The following is an 18,278-nucleotide window of genomic DNA, read 5'->3' as shown; positions in this document are numbered from 1 at the left end:
AGCAAAGAAGCCATCCCCGGGGAGGCGGGCGGGTTGTGAGAATATATGCCTGCTGTCCCTGGATAACACCTGTTACGGTAAGTAACTGTGCTTTATCCCAGGACAAGCAGGCATGATATTCTCACATGTGGGTGACCTCCAAGCCAACCAAAAAAAAAGGGCAGGTGGGAGGATGGCAATTTAGGAAAACAGATTTTGCAAAACTGACTGGCCAAACCGGCCGTCACTCCTGGATAAAGTGTCCAGACAGTAATGAGAGGTGAACGTATGAACCGAAGACCAAGTGGCAGCTTTACATATATCCTCCATAGGAGTGGATCGGAGGAAAGCTATCGAAGCTGCCATCGCTCGGACCCTATGCCCCGTGACTCGACCCGGGGGCGGAAGTCCAGCCTGAGTATAGCAAAAGGAAATGCAAGCAGCCAACCAGTTAGACAGAGTGCGCTTGGAAACTGGATGCCCTAATCGATTGGGATCGAAGGACAAAAACAATTGAGGAACCTTCCGATGAGACCTGGTGCGTTGAAGGTAATATGCCAACGCCCTCTTACAGTAAAGCGTGTGAAGCGCCGTCTCGCCAGGATGGGAGTGGGGCTTAGGAAAGAACACAGGAAGGACAATGGACTGATTGAGGTGGAAATCAGAAACAACTTTAGGTACAAACTTAGGATGGGTGCGGAGAACCACCTTGTCATGATGGAAGACAGTGAAAGGAGGGTCCGCAACCAAAGCTTGCAACTCCCCAATCCGCCTAGCGGAGGTGAGGGCAATCAGAAACACCACCTTCCAAGTCAGAAATTTCAAGAGAGACTCGTTGAGTGGCTCAAAAGGGGGTTTCATCAGTTGAGCTAAGACCACATTCAAATTCCACACGACAGAAGGAGGCTTAAGAGGGGGACAAACCCTGAGTAACCCTTTCATGAAGCGTGTTACCAAAGGATGGAGCGACAGAGGGCGTCCATCCAGATGTTGGTGGAAAGCAGAAATAGCACTAAGATGAACACGCACCGAAGTGGTTTTCAAGCCAGAGTGCGACAGATGGAATAAATAGTCCAAAACCGAGGATACCGGAACCGATACCGGATCCAGGTGAAAAGACGAACACCAGGTGGAGAACCTGGTCCATTTCTGCGAATAACAAAGCCTCGTCGAAATCTTGCGAGAGGCTTCCAACACCTCCCTCACCGATTGAGACAGATCCGGAGGAGTTAGGGAGCAAGAAACCAAGCTGTCAGGTGCAATGACTGCAGATTGGGATGTAACATGGATCCTTGACTCTGAGACAGCAGAGAAGGAAACACAGGCAGAAGAAGAGGCTCCCTGGCACTGAGCTGAAGCAGCAGGGAGAACCAGTGCTGACGCGGCCACCGAGGTGCAATGAGAATCATCGTGGCCGTGGACGATTTGAGATGTACTAACGTTCGCATGATCAGAGGAAAGGGAGGGAACGCATACAGGAACCTCCCCTCCCAATCTAGAAGAAAGGCATCGGCCTCCAGACGGTCCCGCGAGTACATCCGAGAACAATACAGGGGCAGTTTGTGGGTCTCCGGAGAGGCAAACAGATCCACCTGTGGCGTTCCCCAGCGAGCGAAAACCTCGCGCAGAACTGCGGAGTGTAGAGTCCACTCGTGCGGTTGCAGAAGTCGACTGAGTTTGTCTGCCAGACAATTCAGTTCTCCTTGGATGTAGACCGCCCGAAGGAAGATGTTCCGGGAGACCGCCCACTCCCAAAGGCGAAGAGCCTCCGAGCAGAGGGGCCAAGACCCCGTTCCACCCTGCTTGTTCACATAGTACATTGCCACTTGATTGTCCGTGCGGACGAGGACAACCTGATTCTGCAATATGTGAACGAAAGCTCGAAGTGCTAGAAAGATGGCCCGAAGCTCTAGCACGTTGATGTGACACCGACGGTCCTCGGCAGACCACAGGCCCTGCGTGCGAAGACCGTCGAGGTGGGCTCCCCACGCGTACTCCGAGGAGTCTGTGGTCAGAACCTTGCGAAAAGGAGGGGTGAGAAACAGTAGACCCATGGACAGATTTGAAGAGTCTGTCCACCAACGCAGCGATTTCCGAAAAAGCGGAGTCACCGAAATGAGGCGAGACACCGGATCGTACTCCTGACGCCACTGGGAAGCGAGGGTCCACTGAGGAATCCTCAGATGCAGCCTTGCAAACGGAGTGACGTGAACCGTCGATGCCATATGACCGAGCAGCATCATCATGCGCTGGGCCGACACCACCGACAGTTGAGAGACCTGACGGCCCATCCGCACCAAGGCTTCCAACCGTTGGGGCGGGAGGTAGGAGCGCAGGCGCACCGTGTCCAGCACCGCACCTATAAATTGAAGAGACTGAGCCGGGCTCAACTGAGATTTTGGAAAGTTTATCTCGAACCCGAGGCTTTGCAGGAAGGCAATAGACTGTCGGGTCGCTGAGATAACCCCCTCCCTGGTCGGGGCTTTGATGAGCCAATCGTCCAGGTAAGGGAACACATGAAGCCCACGAGACCTCAGGGCTGCCGCAACCACCACCATGCACTTCGTGAAGACTCGTGGGGACGCGGCCAGGCCGAAGGGTAGGACCCTGTACTGGAGGTGTAGGTCCCCCACCTGGAATCGTAAAAATCTTCGGAAGGCGGGGTGCACCGGAACATGGGTATATGCTTCCTTCAAGTCGAGGGAGCACATCCAGTCCCCTTCCTCCAAGAGGGGATATAAAACCGGGAGAGACAGCATTCGAAACTTCTCCCGGACCAGAAATTTGTTGAGCTTCCTGAGGTCCAGTATGGGGCGCAGGTCCCCGGTCTTTTTGGGGACCAAAAAGTAACGGGAGTAAAACCCCGTACCCCGCTGGTCCTTGGGGACCGGTTCGACCGCCCGAAGCACCAATAGGGACCTGGCCTCGGCCAGAAGGGTCGGTAGCTGCGATCGGTTGCAAGAGGCTAGACTTGGGGGATGGTCCGGTGGCGAGGACACAAAGTTTAGCGAGTAGCCCTCGGAGACGATCCGGAGCACCCAAGCGTCTGAGGTTATCTCGGTCCATGCCTCCCGGAAGAACTGAAGACGCCCCCCGATAGGAAGGGATTCCTGTGATATCGCGGAGGGGAACCCGCACCGTCCGCTCAGCCTGTCAAAAGGAAGGCGCAGGCTTAGAAGGACCCTGCGCCGGGGCTTGGGTCTGTCCCCCTCTGCCCCTTTGAGACGGACGCCTCGGAGGTGGCCTCGAAAAAGCCGGGGTCGACTTCTGAGGATATCGGCGCGGCGGAGGACGGAAAGGTTTCTGCGGCGGGGGCCTAGGTTTGGGGCGGACCAGGGATGCTAACGAGCGCTCCTGCTCAGACAACCGCTTGGTCGCCGCATCTAAGGACTCGTCAAATAACTCGGACCCCACACAAGGCAAGTCTGCAAGACGTTCCTGCAGGTTTGGGTCCATGTCGAGGGTGCGAAGCCAGGCCAGGCGGCGCATGGCCACTGCGAAGGCCGACACCCTCGAAACCAGCTCAAATGCGTCGAACACCGCATGAAATAGGTACAACCGCAATTGAGACAGGTTGGACATAAACTTATCGAATCCTGCCCTTTGGGAGTCCGGTAAGGAGTCTCGATATTGAGGAAGGTCCTTCACCATGCCACGCAAATAGGAGGAAAAGGTGAAGGCATAATTTAGAACCCTGGTGGCCATCAGGGAATTTGAATAGAGGCGACGGCCAAACTTGTCCAGGGTCCGCCCCTCCCTGCCGGGTGGAACCGCCGCAGAAACCCGTGAGGGCTGTGATTTCTTAAGGGCAGACTCCACCAGAAGAGACTGGTGGGAGAGCTGCGCCTTTTCGAACCCTTTAGGGGGCACCGTCCTATACTTCGCTTCCATTTTTGAAGGCACAGACGTGACTGTAAGAGGGTTCGACAAGTTCTTTAACCAGGTCTGTAGAAGGACTCTGTTGAGGGGGAGCCTAGGCACCTCTCTAGGGGGAGTGGGAAGGTCCTGCTCCTCCAAAAATTCTTTGGAATATTGAGAACCGACCATCAGGTCTAACCCCAGGGCTCGGGCCATGTCCTGAACAAAGGATGTAAAAGAGGACGGCCTGGCCGGGGGAGACGGGGTTCTCGACCTCCCCACCGAGGAGAGGGGGGAGGCCTCATGGGAATAATGAGGATCCCTTACTGACCCCGAGTCCCAGGATCCCCTCTCCAAGGCCCTCGAGGGGGAAGGAGAAATTCTCCGCCTCGCAGAAACCTTGGGTGAGGACCCCGGGGTCCGGGGGACACTCTCCCACTTCCTCGGCGAGGCAGCACGGGAAGACTTCCCATGAGGTGAACGGAGGAGCCTCGGATTGTCGAGGCGTAACTCCGACACCTGCAGCGCCTCGCCCCCGAGCGGCGAGGAACGATCGTGCCTCCGAGGCGAGCCCCGCGGCCGCTTAGACTTCCTCGATCGGCGCCCCGTCCGAGGTCGCGTCGAGGGCGAGGCGTCCCGGGAAGACCCCGAGGAGGAGGAGGAAATACGGCGCACTCTGCGCAACTTCTCCTTGGGCCTCACACTCCGCTCAGGCGGCCCCCCCGAGGTCGAGGTCGAGGGCAGGGCCGGGACCGAGGTTAAGGGGGCCACAGTACCCGAGACCGAGGTCACCGAGGCCGGGGCTCCCGAGGTCGAGGGAGCCGAGGCCGGAGCCTCCGAGGCCGAGGGCGCCCCGGCCGAGGTCGAGGCCGCCGGAACTGCAGCCCGCTGCAACACTTCCAGGGCCCCCGACAGCTCCGATGAAATCAGGGCTCGAAGGAGATCCTGGAAGGCCGGAATCCCCACGAAGGTGGGGAGTTCCGAGTCCGGAGCACACTCCCTGGAGGGCGACCTCGGTCTCGAGTATTCCTTCGGGGTGTGCGAAGTCGAGGTCCGAGGCGGGGCCGGGGTCGACCCACCCGCCTTAGCCGGAGTCGAGGACGGCTTCTTTGCTGAAGGGGATGGAACAGAGGACTTACCCGAAGCTGGTTTTCCTGAAGACGCCTTCGAAGACGAGGGCCGAGGCGAAGCCGAGGCCCCCGAGGACGCCGAGGCCGAGGTCAAGGCCGGGGCCGAGGCCGAGGCCGACGTCGAGGCCTTGGGCGGCGCGTCCACGGCGAACAATTCCGCCATTCTGGCTTTACGGCGACGGAGGGCCCTGTTTTGAAAAGTCGCACAGCGATCACACGAAGCTGTCGGATGATCCGGCCCAAGACAGACAATGCACCACCGGTGAGGGTCAGTGATGGAAAGTAACCTCTCACACCGGCTGCACTTCTTAAATCCCGTAACAGGACGGGACATCAACGAAAAAGAAGGCCGGGAACGACCGACGTCCCGCGGCCACGGCTGCCGGGAGCCCCCGGAGCCTAACGAAAAATAAAATATTTTTTTTTTTTTTTAAACGAAAGGAAAAAAGAAGCAGCACCGCGAATCGATCAAAAATCAAAGAAAACCACGAAACGCGGCAGCTAGAAGGCAATACAACTGGAGCTCAGATCCACAGGGCTTTCTGGCTCCGCGGAAAAAATTGAACTGAGGACCACGAGGTGGGATGCGCCCTCTAGTGGGCGAGAAGGCATGCACGTGCGTGGTGCAGTGTGCAAACTTGAAACTTCTAGCAAGTTTGCTTGAAAAGCTGTCCGCGCTGGGGCTCCGTAGATGACGTCACCCACATGTGAGAATATCATGCCTGCTTGTCCTGGGATAATGAAACTTTATTATTACATTTATACCTATACATACTTATCTAAATGTATCAATGTAATCTACAATTGTTAGAAATAATAATATACACACATAAATGTGTGTAAAATTTTGTATAAGGTCCCATACACCTTCTTTGTACCAGGGCCCAGATTTTCTCTCGGTGGCCCTGGTCGTAATGCCTTATTTTTATATGACCTCAGTTATTCCAGCCATAACAAGCGGCAGGGGTGCATGTAACTTACATGTGCATCTTACATAGTAACATAGTATCGTGTTTCCCCGAAAATAAGACCTACCCTGAAAATAAGCCCTAGCATGATTTTTAGGGTAGGTCTTAATATAAGCCCTACCCCCTAAATTAAGCTCGTCGCCGGCAGCAGTGCTTCCCCTCCATCTCCCCCCCCCCCCCCCCGCTGACCCTTCCATTTTTCCCTCCCATCTGAACGCTGACTGCGAGCCGAAATACCTGGAAACAAACGGTAGCGTTGGCAGCACAGGCTGCATTGCGGCCTGCCCTTCTCATGCCCGGCCATTCAGTGCCGCATTGCTGATGACATCATCAGTGATGCGGCAGAGGAATACCCAGACGTGAGAAGGGCAGGCTGCGATGCAGCATGTGCTGCCAACGCTACCGTTTGTTTCCAGGTATTTCGGCTCGCAGTCAGTGTTCAGATGGGAGGGAGCGATGGAAGGGTCAGTGGGGGGTGGTGGTGGGATCCGCAGCAGCGGCAAGGGGGGATGGGAGGGATAGAAAGATGCTTCACAGGAGGATTGAAGGGAGGGAAAGAAGCTTCAAGGGTTCTCCTGCACAAGGGATGAGAGGCAGGAATGGGAAAGATAGAAGCTGCAAGGGTTCTGCTACACAGGGGGATGGGAGGGAGGGATAGAAAGATATTGCACAAGGGGATGGGTGAGAGGGGAAGAAAGATGCTGCATATGTGGGGGAGAGAAAGGAAATTGGAAGAATTGGGGTGGAGGAGAGCAAAGAAGAGATGATCATTGTACATGAAAAAAAAATAAGACCTACCCGAAAATAAGACCTAGTGCCTTTTTTAGGCCCAAAATTAATATGACAGTGTCTTATTTTTGGGAAAACACGGTAAATGATGGCAGATTAAAACCTGAACGGTCCATCCAGTCTGCCCATAAGTTACACTCATTAAAAAATACATGATTAGATTAACTTGTCTCTTCTTTGATATTTCTGGGGCGTAGACTGTAAAGCAGACATGGGCAAACTACGGCCCGTAGGCTATATCCGGCCCATTTAGTTTTTTAATCCAACCCACGGCGTCGGAGGCAGCCGTAGTTTGCTCATGTCTGCCTTAGCCCTTTCTCTTACCAAGCGGCCCCATTCTGCGGCAGCCATGAAATGCTGCTCTTGCGGATGGTCACGCTATCCTGAGTCAACTGGAAATGGAGGGTGCTGAACTGATTCACCCGGGCCAGAGAGGCGACGGACAAATACATGTCGGGCTGATGCTACAGGAGGCACCTTGTAATGAGCATGGCTTTGTCTACCCTTTGGGGGCAACTATCATCTTTTACAACAGTTACTATTAGCTTTCTACTATTTGTCCTCCAGAAACAAAAAAATACTTTTTGTTTTAGTACTACAGATACAAACACATTATAAGTTTTTACATTTGTCTGGTAGAGGTTAAAATTTTAAAAAAAGGGAAGCACACTAAAATATATATATATATATATATATATATGCCTACCAAGGCGGTGGGCAAAAAAGCAAACAAGATGCTAGGAATTATTAAAAAGAGAGATGATTAACAAGACTAAGAATGTTATAATGCCCCTGTATGACTCCATGGTGTGATATCACCTGGAGTATTGCGTTCAATTCTGGTCTCCTTATCTCAAGAAAGATACAGTGGCGCTAGAAAAAGTTCAAAGAAGAGTGACCAAGATGGTAAAGGGAATGGAACTCCTTTCGTATGAGGAAAGACCAAAATGGTTAGGGCTCTTCAGCTTGGAAAAGAGATGCCCGAGTGGAAAAAGGACCAAACTGAAGAAAACCGGAAAGAACACAAAAAACACCAGAAAGAATGTCACCGGGTGGTTAGGAAAGCAAAAAGAGAGTACGAAGAGAAGTTGGCTGGGGAAGCGAGAAACTTCAAACCGTTCTTCAGATACGTGAAGGGGAAACAACCGGCGAGGGAGGAAGTGGGATCGTTGGATGATGGAGAAAGAAAGGGAGTGATAAAGGAGGAAAAAGAGGTAGCGGACAGGTTAAACAAGTTCTTCTCATCGGTCTTCACGAGCGAAGACACATCCAATATACCAGAACCCGAGGAGACCATAAGTGGGGATCAAGATGAAAAGCTGGAGTGAATAGAGGTAAGCCATGAGGACGTCCTCCAACAAATAGATAGATTGAGAAGCGACAAATCACCGGGCCCAGACGAAATCCACCCACGGGTGCTAAAAGAACTGAGAAAGGAAATAGTGGAAACACTCCAGCAAATATGTAACCTATCTTTGAAAACTGGGGAGATCCCGGAGGACTGGAAAATAGCAAATGTCACGCCTATCTTTAAGAAGGGATCGAGAGGTGACCCGGGAAACTATAGGCCAGCGAGCTTGATTTCAGTTCCGGGAAAGATGATGGAAGCACTGATCAAGGACAGCATCTGCAAGCACATAGAAAAGAATGGGCAGCTGAGGGCGAGCCAGCATGGCTTCTGCAAGGGAAGGTCATGCCTCACAAACTTACTACACTTCTTTGAGGGAATAAACAGCCAGATGGACAAAGGGGAACCCATAGACATCATTTACCTCGACTTCCAAAAAGCCTTCGACAAAGTACCCCACGAATGGCTGCTTAAGAAGCTGTGGAACCACGGGGTGGAGGGGGATGTACACCGATGGATTAAACACTGGTTGGCGGGCAGAAAACAGAGGGTTGGAGTAAAGGGCCAATACTCAGACTGGCAATGGGTCATGAGCGGAGTTCCGTAGGGGTTGGTGTTGGGACCGCCCCTGTTCAACTTATTTATAAACGATCTGGAGACGGGGACGAAATGTGAGGTTATCAAATTTGCGGATGACACCAAACTCTGCAGCAGGGTTAGAACCACAGAAGACTGTGAAGACCTGCAAAGGGACCTAACGAAGCTAGAAGAGTGGGCGAAAAAGTGGCAGATGTGTTTTAATATAGAGAAATTCAAGGTCATGCATATTGGGAAAAAGAACCCAATGTTCAGCTATGCAATGGGGGGATCATTGCTAGGGGTAAGCAACCTCGGAAGAGACCTAGGTGTGCTGGTGGATACAACAATGAAAGCATCAGCACTATGTATGACGGCTTCAAAGAAAGCCAACAGAATGCTGGGTATTATCAGGAAGGGTATCACGACCAGGACGAAGGAAGTCATCATGCCGCTGTATCGTGCTATGGTGCGCCCACATCTGGAGTACTGTGTCCAGTATTGGTCGCCGTACCTCAAGAAAGACATGGCAATACTTGAAGGGGTCCAGAGAAGAGCGACAAAAATGATAAGAGGTATGGAAAACTTGTCATATGCCGACAGGCTGGAAAAGCTGGGGCTGTTCTCCCTGGAAAAGCGGAGACTTAGAGGAGACATGATAGAAACTTTTAAGATCCTGAAAGGCATAGATAAGGTTGATAGGGATAGATTCTTCAGACTATGGGGAACAACAAGTACAAGGGGGCACTCGGAGAAACTGAAAGGGGACAGGTTTAGAACCAATGCCAGGAAGTTCTTCGTCATCCAGAGACTGGTGGACACATGGAACGCACTTCCGGAAGCTGTGATTGAACAGAACACAATACAGGGATTCAAAGTGGGTTTGGATAAATTCCTGAAGGAGAAGGGGATTAAGGGGTACAGATAGAAGTAGTGATAGGTTATAGGATGAGTTCAGGGACCACTAACAGGTCATGGACCTGATGGGCTGCCGCGGGTGCGGACTGCTGGGCGCGATGGACCTCTGGTCTGACCCAGCGGAGGCAACTTCTTAAGTTCTTAAATGCTGAGTGGAGTAGAACGGGTACAAGTGGATCGATTTTTCACTCCATCAAAAATTACAAAGACTAGGGGACACTCGATGAAGTTACAGGGAAATACTTTTAAAAATAGGAGGAAATTTTTTTTCACTCAGAAAATAGTTAAGCTCTGGACCGCGTTGCCAGAGGATATGGTAATAGCAGGTAGCTGGTTTTAAGAAAAGTTTGGATAAGTTCCTGGAGGAAAAGTCCATAGTCTGTTATTGAGAAAGACATGGGGGAAGACATTTGCTACTTCTTAGTTTTTGGGCAGGCACTAGTGACCTGGATTGGCCACTGTGAGAACGGGCTAGTGGGCTTAATGGACCATTGGTCTGACCCAGTAAGGCTATTCTTATGATTCTGTAGTTAGTCTCTCATATAAATATTAAATCTGGGGAACAGATGCTACAAAAGTGTCCTTGGGACACACCTAGCCACTCAGGTTTTCAAGATACAATCAAATATATTTCATGCATATTAATTATGGGTGCTACCTCTATTCCATGCACATCTATCTTTATTCATTGTGGATATATATTCATGGTCTAGAAAGTTCACGTATCTTGTTTTTTAAAGATAATGCTTAGGTTGGAGCAATGAAAATTAATTATCCTGTGATGGTAGAAACAAATCCCATAAGCTAGAGAATTATGAAGAATTTTTGAAACACACTATCAGTTCTTTAAATAAAACCAGAAAAACTAGCTTTTACTTTCTAAGTAAAAAGTGTGGTCTCACCTGGAATCCTGACATATTTTAACTAAAATTAAGGTAACAGTGATGAAAGTTACTTACCTCAAGCTCTTGTTTTAATCTATCCTCACGCTCATGGCTATATTCGAGTTCATTTGCCTGATGTCCCAAAGTTTCCATCTGAGTATTGCGTATTGTTTCCATTTCCTGTATCTTCCTATGTACGTCCTGCAGTTTTCTATCTTGGTCCTAAAATAACCAACAATTTCCTATTTTAGGAAAACGCAGTAGTAAACCAATATGAGAAATGGTTTAAAATCTATTATAGTTGAGTGATAAAATATTTTTGACCTTCATAAATCTTAGTTTTGGTCAAATTGCAGCTGCAGTGATCATTTATCCTCCAGTAATTATATTTCTCAGAATTACAATATACTATGCTAAGAGTAATTTTTGAAAATCCAAGATGAACATAGCCACCAGTATACTTCTCAGATTACTCAAATTCATAAATCACTCCCCTTCCTCCATCTATTACAGTGGTCTAAAACTCGCGGCATGGGGGCCACATGCGGACCACCAGGTACTATTTTGAGACCCTCGGTATGTTTATCATAATCACAAAAGTAAAATAAAACAGTTTCTTGATCATATGTCTCTTTAGCTACAAATTACAATATTATTATTAAGACTTAGCCAAAAGGAAAGATTTATAAATTATAAAGAGTTTTACCTCGTGCAAAATTGTCATTTCTTTAATAAGACATTAACTATTTTTTTCTGAGGCCCTCCAAGTACCTACAAATCCAAAATGTGGCACTGCAGGGGGTTTGAGTTTGAGATCACTGATCTATTAGTTGGCCCTCCAAACACAAAGATTAAGAAACAATACTTTACTTTGTGTATATTCATTAGAGAATGACACTGGGAAAATATTTGTCTCCATCACTGCCCCGTCACCAGATCACCGTCCCCTTCACCGCACCATTCCCGCCATCCCCTTCACCGTCCCATCCCCATAGCATCCACCCATCCATCTCGCCACCTCACTGCCCTTCGGCACCCCTCGCACGGTCCGTGCATCTCCCTCCCTCCCCCTTACCTTTGCGGCGCGTTTTAAGGTTTGAGTAGCTTGTTGAAAACTACTTGTTGAAAGTGTTCATGCAGTCACGTGCATGTGTGGGTGACCACGGGGTGGTGGATGGCTTTGTCCCCATACCTGCGGTGAGCACCTTACCCCCCTCCACCGTTTTACCCGTGGCTACTCACGGCTAGCTGCAGGTAACATCCACTGTGTCATTCTCTACTACTCATTTAACTTGTGCAGCTGAATACAGTCAAACCTTGATTTGCGAGTAACGCGGCTTGCGAGTGTTTTGCAAGACGAGCAAAACACTCGTGCAAACTAACTCGCAAACCGAGCATTGACTCGATCAGCGAGCTACCTGGCCTGCCGGAGAGGGAGGTGTGTGTCTGTGGGACGGCTCTGCGGGTCTCCTTCCACTTCCAAGAGGCGTGCACATGAAGAGGATAGAGAGAGAAAAGGCCGGATAACTACAAAAGCTTCTCCCATCTCTCTCAAGAAACTCCTAGTCAAACTTGACTTTTCCCAGGCGAGGATGCACACCTGACTGTGTTCCTGCTGTGGCTTTTCCTCTACGGTGTCATGCTACAAGAGTGCATGTCGGGCGCTCGCTCTTGTTCAGGTGCGAGCGGGAGGGAGGGGGAGAATTTGCCACACCTCCTCCTCCATGCTGTCTGCCACCGATTAAGAAACCATAGCAGAAGGGGAGGGGGTGAAGCCACAGCAGACCTGGCTCGGGATGGCCACAGATCGCAGATGCCAGAATGCGCTGCCGGAGAACAGCTCAATGCTGCCTGCCCCCGAGCCCCGCCTCCCCCTCCGCCGCCCACCTGCCCCTGACACTGCTTGACTACGATGGCCGCATGCTGCGGCGCCTGCTCCTGCTCACCTGGATACTGGCGCTCATTGGCTTTACCCAGTTTGGACAATTTCTTGTTTGACTTGTCGGGAAGACAACGGCAGTTACCTTCGGCACCCGTGAGGGAGGTGAGAAAGAAAAAGGTAGGGATGGGGGAAAGTGAAGAACGAAAGATGACTGGGAAATAAGAAAAGGGAAAGATGGTCTGTGGTAATGGAAAGAAAGGGGAGAAGACGGAGAAATGCTGAAACAGGGAGTGGGAGAAGTGTTGAACCACAAGAAGGCATATGCCTGTTTTGGGGATCAGGAACGAATCAAGCAAGTTTCCCTTACTTTCTATGGGGAAACTCGCTTTGATATACGAGCACTTTGGTTTACGAGCATGCTTCTCGAACGAATTAAGTCGTAAACCAAGGTTCCACTGTATACATGACTGATTAACAACTGCAACACTACTTGTACATCTGGATGATAATTGTTTAACTTCAAACAATAACCACTTTGCTTCTTAAACCATACAGGAATACTACTATTGACCAGAGTTCATCCACTAAGGAGAAGTAAAGGACCGCAGAATAAAAACCCTTCACAAAAGTGCTAGAGGAATGTACAGTCATGTGAAAAAATTAGGACACCCCATGAAATATTCTGTTTTTTCTTAAGAAATATTCACATATCGATGTCAAATCTTTTTTTTTTTAATCTCTGGAAAAGAAATGTATGAGTGTCGGAGCTGTTACCGTGCTAAAAACGTTAGCGCAGCTTTGTAAAGGAAGGGGCAAATGAGGTAAACCAAAGCACAATATTTTTTTAATAGTTTACATACTGTTAACTTTGTACCTTTAAAATTGTCTCCAGTTTATGTTTTTCAGCCATAAGTAATTCACTCTCAATATTGCAGCTTTGAATAATACTTTTCTTTTCTTCCAAGTCAGCTTCAAGCTGTTGGAGCCTTTCTTGCCAGTTACGTTGTGAATTACGAAATATTTCCTCCAGCGTGTTCATCTTTTCCTGCAGATCTTCATTCTGTGCTATTTGAAGCAGAATGAAAGTCAGCGTTGAAGGAATTTAAAGCATTTTAAAAACCTATGTATTAAACAAAAGCAAATATATATTTTTAAAGTTACCCGGGGAAGTAATTTGTCAGAGATGCTTTATAGATTGTGTCTCAGTCACAAAACCAAGTTGTTGTTTTGTTTTTTAACACTCAGTTTAAGTATGTATTCAGCCACTTGCATTAAAGTGTGCATCAGTATGACAAAAGTCTAAAGAAAATATTATAATTGGTTTTCTTTATATATTTCCTCTGTCACAGTGCCTCTAAAAACTGAAGTACCGTATTTTCACGCAAATAACACGCACCCGTATAAAACGCGCACACGTGTATAGCGCGCAGAAATCACGATGATAAGCACAAAAACTTTGGTATAATGCGCTCACGATTATACCGCGCATGCTGCCCGACTCTCCGTTCACCCCCCCTGACTTCCGTGCACTGCCCCGCCTCTCCGTGCGCTGTCCCGACTCTCCGTTCACCCCCCCTGACTTCCGTGCACTGCCCCGCCTCTCCGTGCGCTGTCCCGACTCTCCGTTCACCCCCCCTGACTTCCGTGCACTGCCCCGCCTCTCCGTGCGCTGTCCCGACTCTCCGTTCACCCCCCCCTGACTTCCGTGCACTGCCCTGACTTTCCGTGCGCTGTCCCGACTCTCCGTTCACCCCCCCCTGACTTCCGTGCACTGCCCTGACTTTCCGTGCGCTGTCCCGACTCTCCGTTCACCCCCCCTGACTTCCGTGCACTGTCCCCCCTTGAAGGTCTGTCCCCATCCTGAAAGCCTGATGCCCCCCCCCCCGACGTCCGATACATCCCTCCCCCCGAAGGACCGCCGACTCCCCAACAATATCGGGCCAGGAGGGAGCCCAAATCCTCCTGGCCACGGCGACCCCCTAACCCCACCCCGCACTACATTACGGGCAGGAGGGATCCCAGGCCCTCCTGCCCTCGACGCAAACCCCCCTCCCCCCAACGACCGCCCCCCCCAAGAACCTCCGACCGCCCCCCAGCCGACCCGCGATCCCCCTGACGACCCCCACGACCCCCCCACCCCCCTTCCCCGTACCTTTGGTAGTTGGGCCAGAAGGGAGCCCAAACCCTCCTGGCCACGGCGACCCCCTAACCCCACCCCGCACTACATTACGGGCAGGAGGGATCCCAGGCCCTCCTGCCCTCGACGCAAACCCCCTCCCCCCCAACGACCGCCCCCCCCAAGAACCTCCGACCGCCCCCCCAGCCGACCCGCGACCCCCCTGGCGACCCCCACGACCCCCCCACCCCCCTTCCCCGTACCTTTGGTAGTTGGCCGGACAGACGGGAGCCAAACCCGCCTGTCCGGCAGGCAGCCAACGAAAGAATGAGGCCGGATTGGCCCATCCATCCTAAAGCTCCGCCTACTGGTGGGGCCTAAGGCGCGTGGGCCAATCAGAATAGGCCCTGGAGCCTTAGGTCCCACCTGGGGGCGCGGCCTGAGGCACATGGTCGGGTTGGGCCCATGTGCCTCAGGCCGCGCCCCCAGGTGGGACCTAAGGCTCCAGGGCCTATTCTGATTGGCCTACGCGCCTTAGGTCCCACCAGTAGGCGGAGCTTTAGGATGGATGGGCCAATCCGGCCTCATTCCTTCGTTGGCTGCCTGCCGGACAGGCGTGTTTGGCTCCCGTCTGTCCGGCCAACTACCAAAGGTACGGGGAAGGGGGGTGGGGGGGTCGTGGGGGTCGCCAGGGGGATCGCGGGTCGGCTGGGGGGCGGTCGGAGGTTCTTGGGGGGGGGCGGTCGTTGGGGGGGAGGGGGGTTTGCGTCGAGGGCAGGAGGGCCTGGGATCCCTCCTGCCCGTAATGTAGTGCGGGGTGGGGTTAGGGGGTCGCCGTGGCCAGGAGGGTTTGGGCTCCCTTCTGGCCCAACTACCAAAGGTACGGGGAAGGGGGGTGGGGGGTCGTGGGGGTCGCCAGGGGGGTCGCGGGTCGGCTGGGGGGGGCGGGCGGAGGTTCTTGGGGGGGGGCGATCGTTGGAGGGAGGGGGGTTTGCGTCGAGGGCAGGAGGGCCTGGGATCCCTCCTGCCCGTAATGTAGTGCGGGGTGGGGTTAGGGGGTCGCCGTGGCCAGGAGGGTTTGGGCTCCCTTCTGGCCCGATATTGTCGGGAAGTCGGCGGTCCTTCGGGGTGGGGGTGCGAGTGGTCCTGCCGGGGGGGGGGATGTATCGGACGTCGGGGAGTCGGCCGGGCAAGAGGGCTTGGGCTCCCTCTTGCTCCGATCGTGGATGCGGGTGCGGGTGGGAGCGCGTGCGAGCGGTCGTTCGGGATGGGGGTGCGAGCGGTCCTGCTGGGGGGGTGAATCGGGCGGGGGTGGGAACTATGTTTTAAAACTTTTGTATACCGCGCTCACGCATATAACGCGCGAGGGGTATGCGCGGTAGGTAAAAACGCGTATAACGCGCGCGTTATATGCGTGAAAATACGGTAGTATTTTGTTGATTCCTATGGAAAAAACACACATAGCGCTTTCTTGTTTATGTTTTCCAAGTTAATTTGATATTTGATATACCATCCATCAGCACAGCCACCTGAAGAATTTACAATCAGTTACTCTTAGTATTTTCCCTGTCTGTCCTGGCGGGCTCATGATCTGGCTATGTTACCTGGGGCAATGGAAAGTGAAATGGCTTGCTCAAGGTCACAAGGAGTGGCACTAGGTTTGGACCTACAATCTCAGGGTGCTGAAGCAGCAGCTCTAACCACTTGTTTGTCATGATTTTAGGAATGTTATTTTGGGCTCCACCTGGAAAATTTGATAGATGGATTCTAAATATTTTAAATAAATAAATAGATTAAATCTAAAGCACTAAATAACAGTGTTAAAGCAGGGTACAAATATATTTAACTTTACTGCCACCATCATTACTAGAGACCAAGGGCTCCTTTTATCAAGCCGCACTAAACCACCAGCCACGCTAGCCGCCACCGCCTCCTCTTGAGCAGGCGGTATTTTGTAGCCAGCGGGGGGGTTAACGCGTGATGAAAAGTTACGCGCGTTAACCCTGCTAGCACGGCTTGATCAAAAAGGAGCTCCAAGTTCTAAATTTTGAAGTGCATGAAGAACTAAAATTACAAAAAGCTAAACATGTTTTATGTATTGTATGTGCATATACGTAGGATTACTGATTATGATCTTATGATATAAATGTGTCTATATTGAAAACTACCTCAGAAAATGCTAACTCTGTATTGTAACACTACTACAAAAACTCATGTAAACCACTCTGAATTGACTCTCCAGTCATTAGTAGAGGTACAGAAGCTTTCAATAAAACAAACAATCTGCAGACGTGTAAGAACTCAATTATGCTTAAAACTTTTACTGTTACTGCTTTCAAAATGCAGCACACTTACAGAATTATAGTTTGCAAAAGTTAAAACAAACTAAAGCAAAAAGCACAGAGTGAAAAATTACACGTATCTCCCCTTGGCCTACAGCTTATAAGCCTGTGGGTTAGGGAACACAAATATCAGCATTGAGAGGAAAAAGACCGATTGCAGAAGTGGGAACAGCCTCCTAAATAATTGTTTGTTTAATTTAATAATTGTTTGTTTAATTTAATAATTGCAAGTGTGTCACCAACTATTTTATTTGTACATCGCCTTGAATTTTGAATTGGCGATAAATCAAAAATACCTAATAAACTTGGAAACTTGGAATAAATCAAGGCTATGCTAAAACCTGAGATTATCACTGGCTATTTTATTCTACAAGCCTATGGAAATATTCAAAGCCAAGTGCCTTGAAGACAAAGGCCTCAGGGTTCGCCATCTCTGATTACCTCAATCTGCCTGTTTGACAAACCAGCAGGTAAAACTAAAGTCATACCCGGCTCCATAAAGAGAAGTATTACTAGTAGAAACCCCTCTCTACTTATGATATTCACTTTTGGAGACCACATCTACAAAAAGAAATTGATGAAGTCAAGGAGTACCAACAAAATGGTATGTAGCTTGCACTGTGAGCAATACCCGGAGGGAAACCTAGATTGATCAAGTATATCAAGTTTACAGTGAAATATGGCAAATTACATTTAATCTGAATTATAAAGAAAGAATTTGCCATTCCTAAATTCAAGATCCGGTGGAAAATATTTCAACTAAACTCTTGTTTTGTCTGCCAATGAGCCCCAAATATGAGGGGCATTCAATAATGTATCTACCTGAGTATGAAAGAAAGTAGCAAGCGTGTTGAAACAAGTCCATGCATCTTGTGACATGTCAAGGTTACTCATGCACAGTTGCAACTAAGTGCGAGTCTAACATTCCAAGAGACAGGATGCCAGAGAGTCCTCATGTGAATCAAGTAAGAAACTGCTAGATTTCTCACAAAAGAAAGGAAAAAGCCAAAGGAGATCCATGAACACTTGACTCCTATAAAGTATAATTTTGGAGCAAGCAGTTTAAGTGGGGTAGAGAGTCCATTGCAGATGACCCCAATGCTGGACGGCCTGTGAAAGCAACTTCCACAGAAATATGCAAGAAAGTCAAAGATTTAATTTTGTCAGATGAATTAAGGTTTCCCAAAGAGCTGAAGAAATGGGCATTTCAGCAGCTACAGTTTGGAAAATAACATAGGCCAACAACAACAACAAAAAATTCTTGGTGACTAGGGTTTTGGCCTGTTTCTGTGTTATTTGGGGCACTGATTCAGAAAATTGAATTGGATAGACCACATCAGCTCTAGTTTCTTAGATATGGTTATGGGATAATAAGATATGCCTTTGGGATAGTGAAGCCAAGCATGAATATTGGGCAAAAAAATATGGTATTTGGAGGACAAAATGTAATCAATGAGCCTTTGGTAGCACGAGATAGAATCATACTGA

At 50.0% G+C, this 18,278-nt stretch overlaps 1 protein-coding gene across 4 annotated transcripts in view; it reads right to left on the bottom strand.

Moving 5' to 3' along the window:
- CCDC171 (coiled-coil domain containing 171) overlaps positions 1–18,278 on the bottom strand; it is a 608,461-nt gene that overhangs the window by 551,201 nt on the left and 38,982 nt on the right. For all 4 annotated transcript variants that reach the window (XM_033920389.1, XM_033920380.1, XM_033920408.1 and 1 more), the window contains exons 5-6: positions 13,207–13,397; positions 10,526–10,672 (exon numbers count right to left, since the gene is read on the bottom strand). In XM_033920389.1, the coding sequence (XP_033776280.1) occupies positions 10,526–10,672; positions 13,207–13,397 (338 nt within the window). The remainder of the gene's footprint in view (positions 1–10,525; positions 10,673–13,206; positions 13,398–18,278) is intronic.

The sequence above is a fragment of the Geotrypetes seraphini genome, chromosome 1 (genome assembly GCF_902459505.1).
Source record: "Geotrypetes seraphini chromosome 1, aGeoSer1.1, whole genome shotgun sequence".
NCBI classification, from domain to species: domain Eukaryota; kingdom Metazoa; phylum Chordata; class Amphibia; order Gymnophiona; family Dermophiidae; genus Geotrypetes; species Geotrypetes seraphini.
The sequence above is the reverse complement of the archived record's forward strand: the minus strand, read 5'-3'. Positions and strand labels throughout refer to the sequence as shown.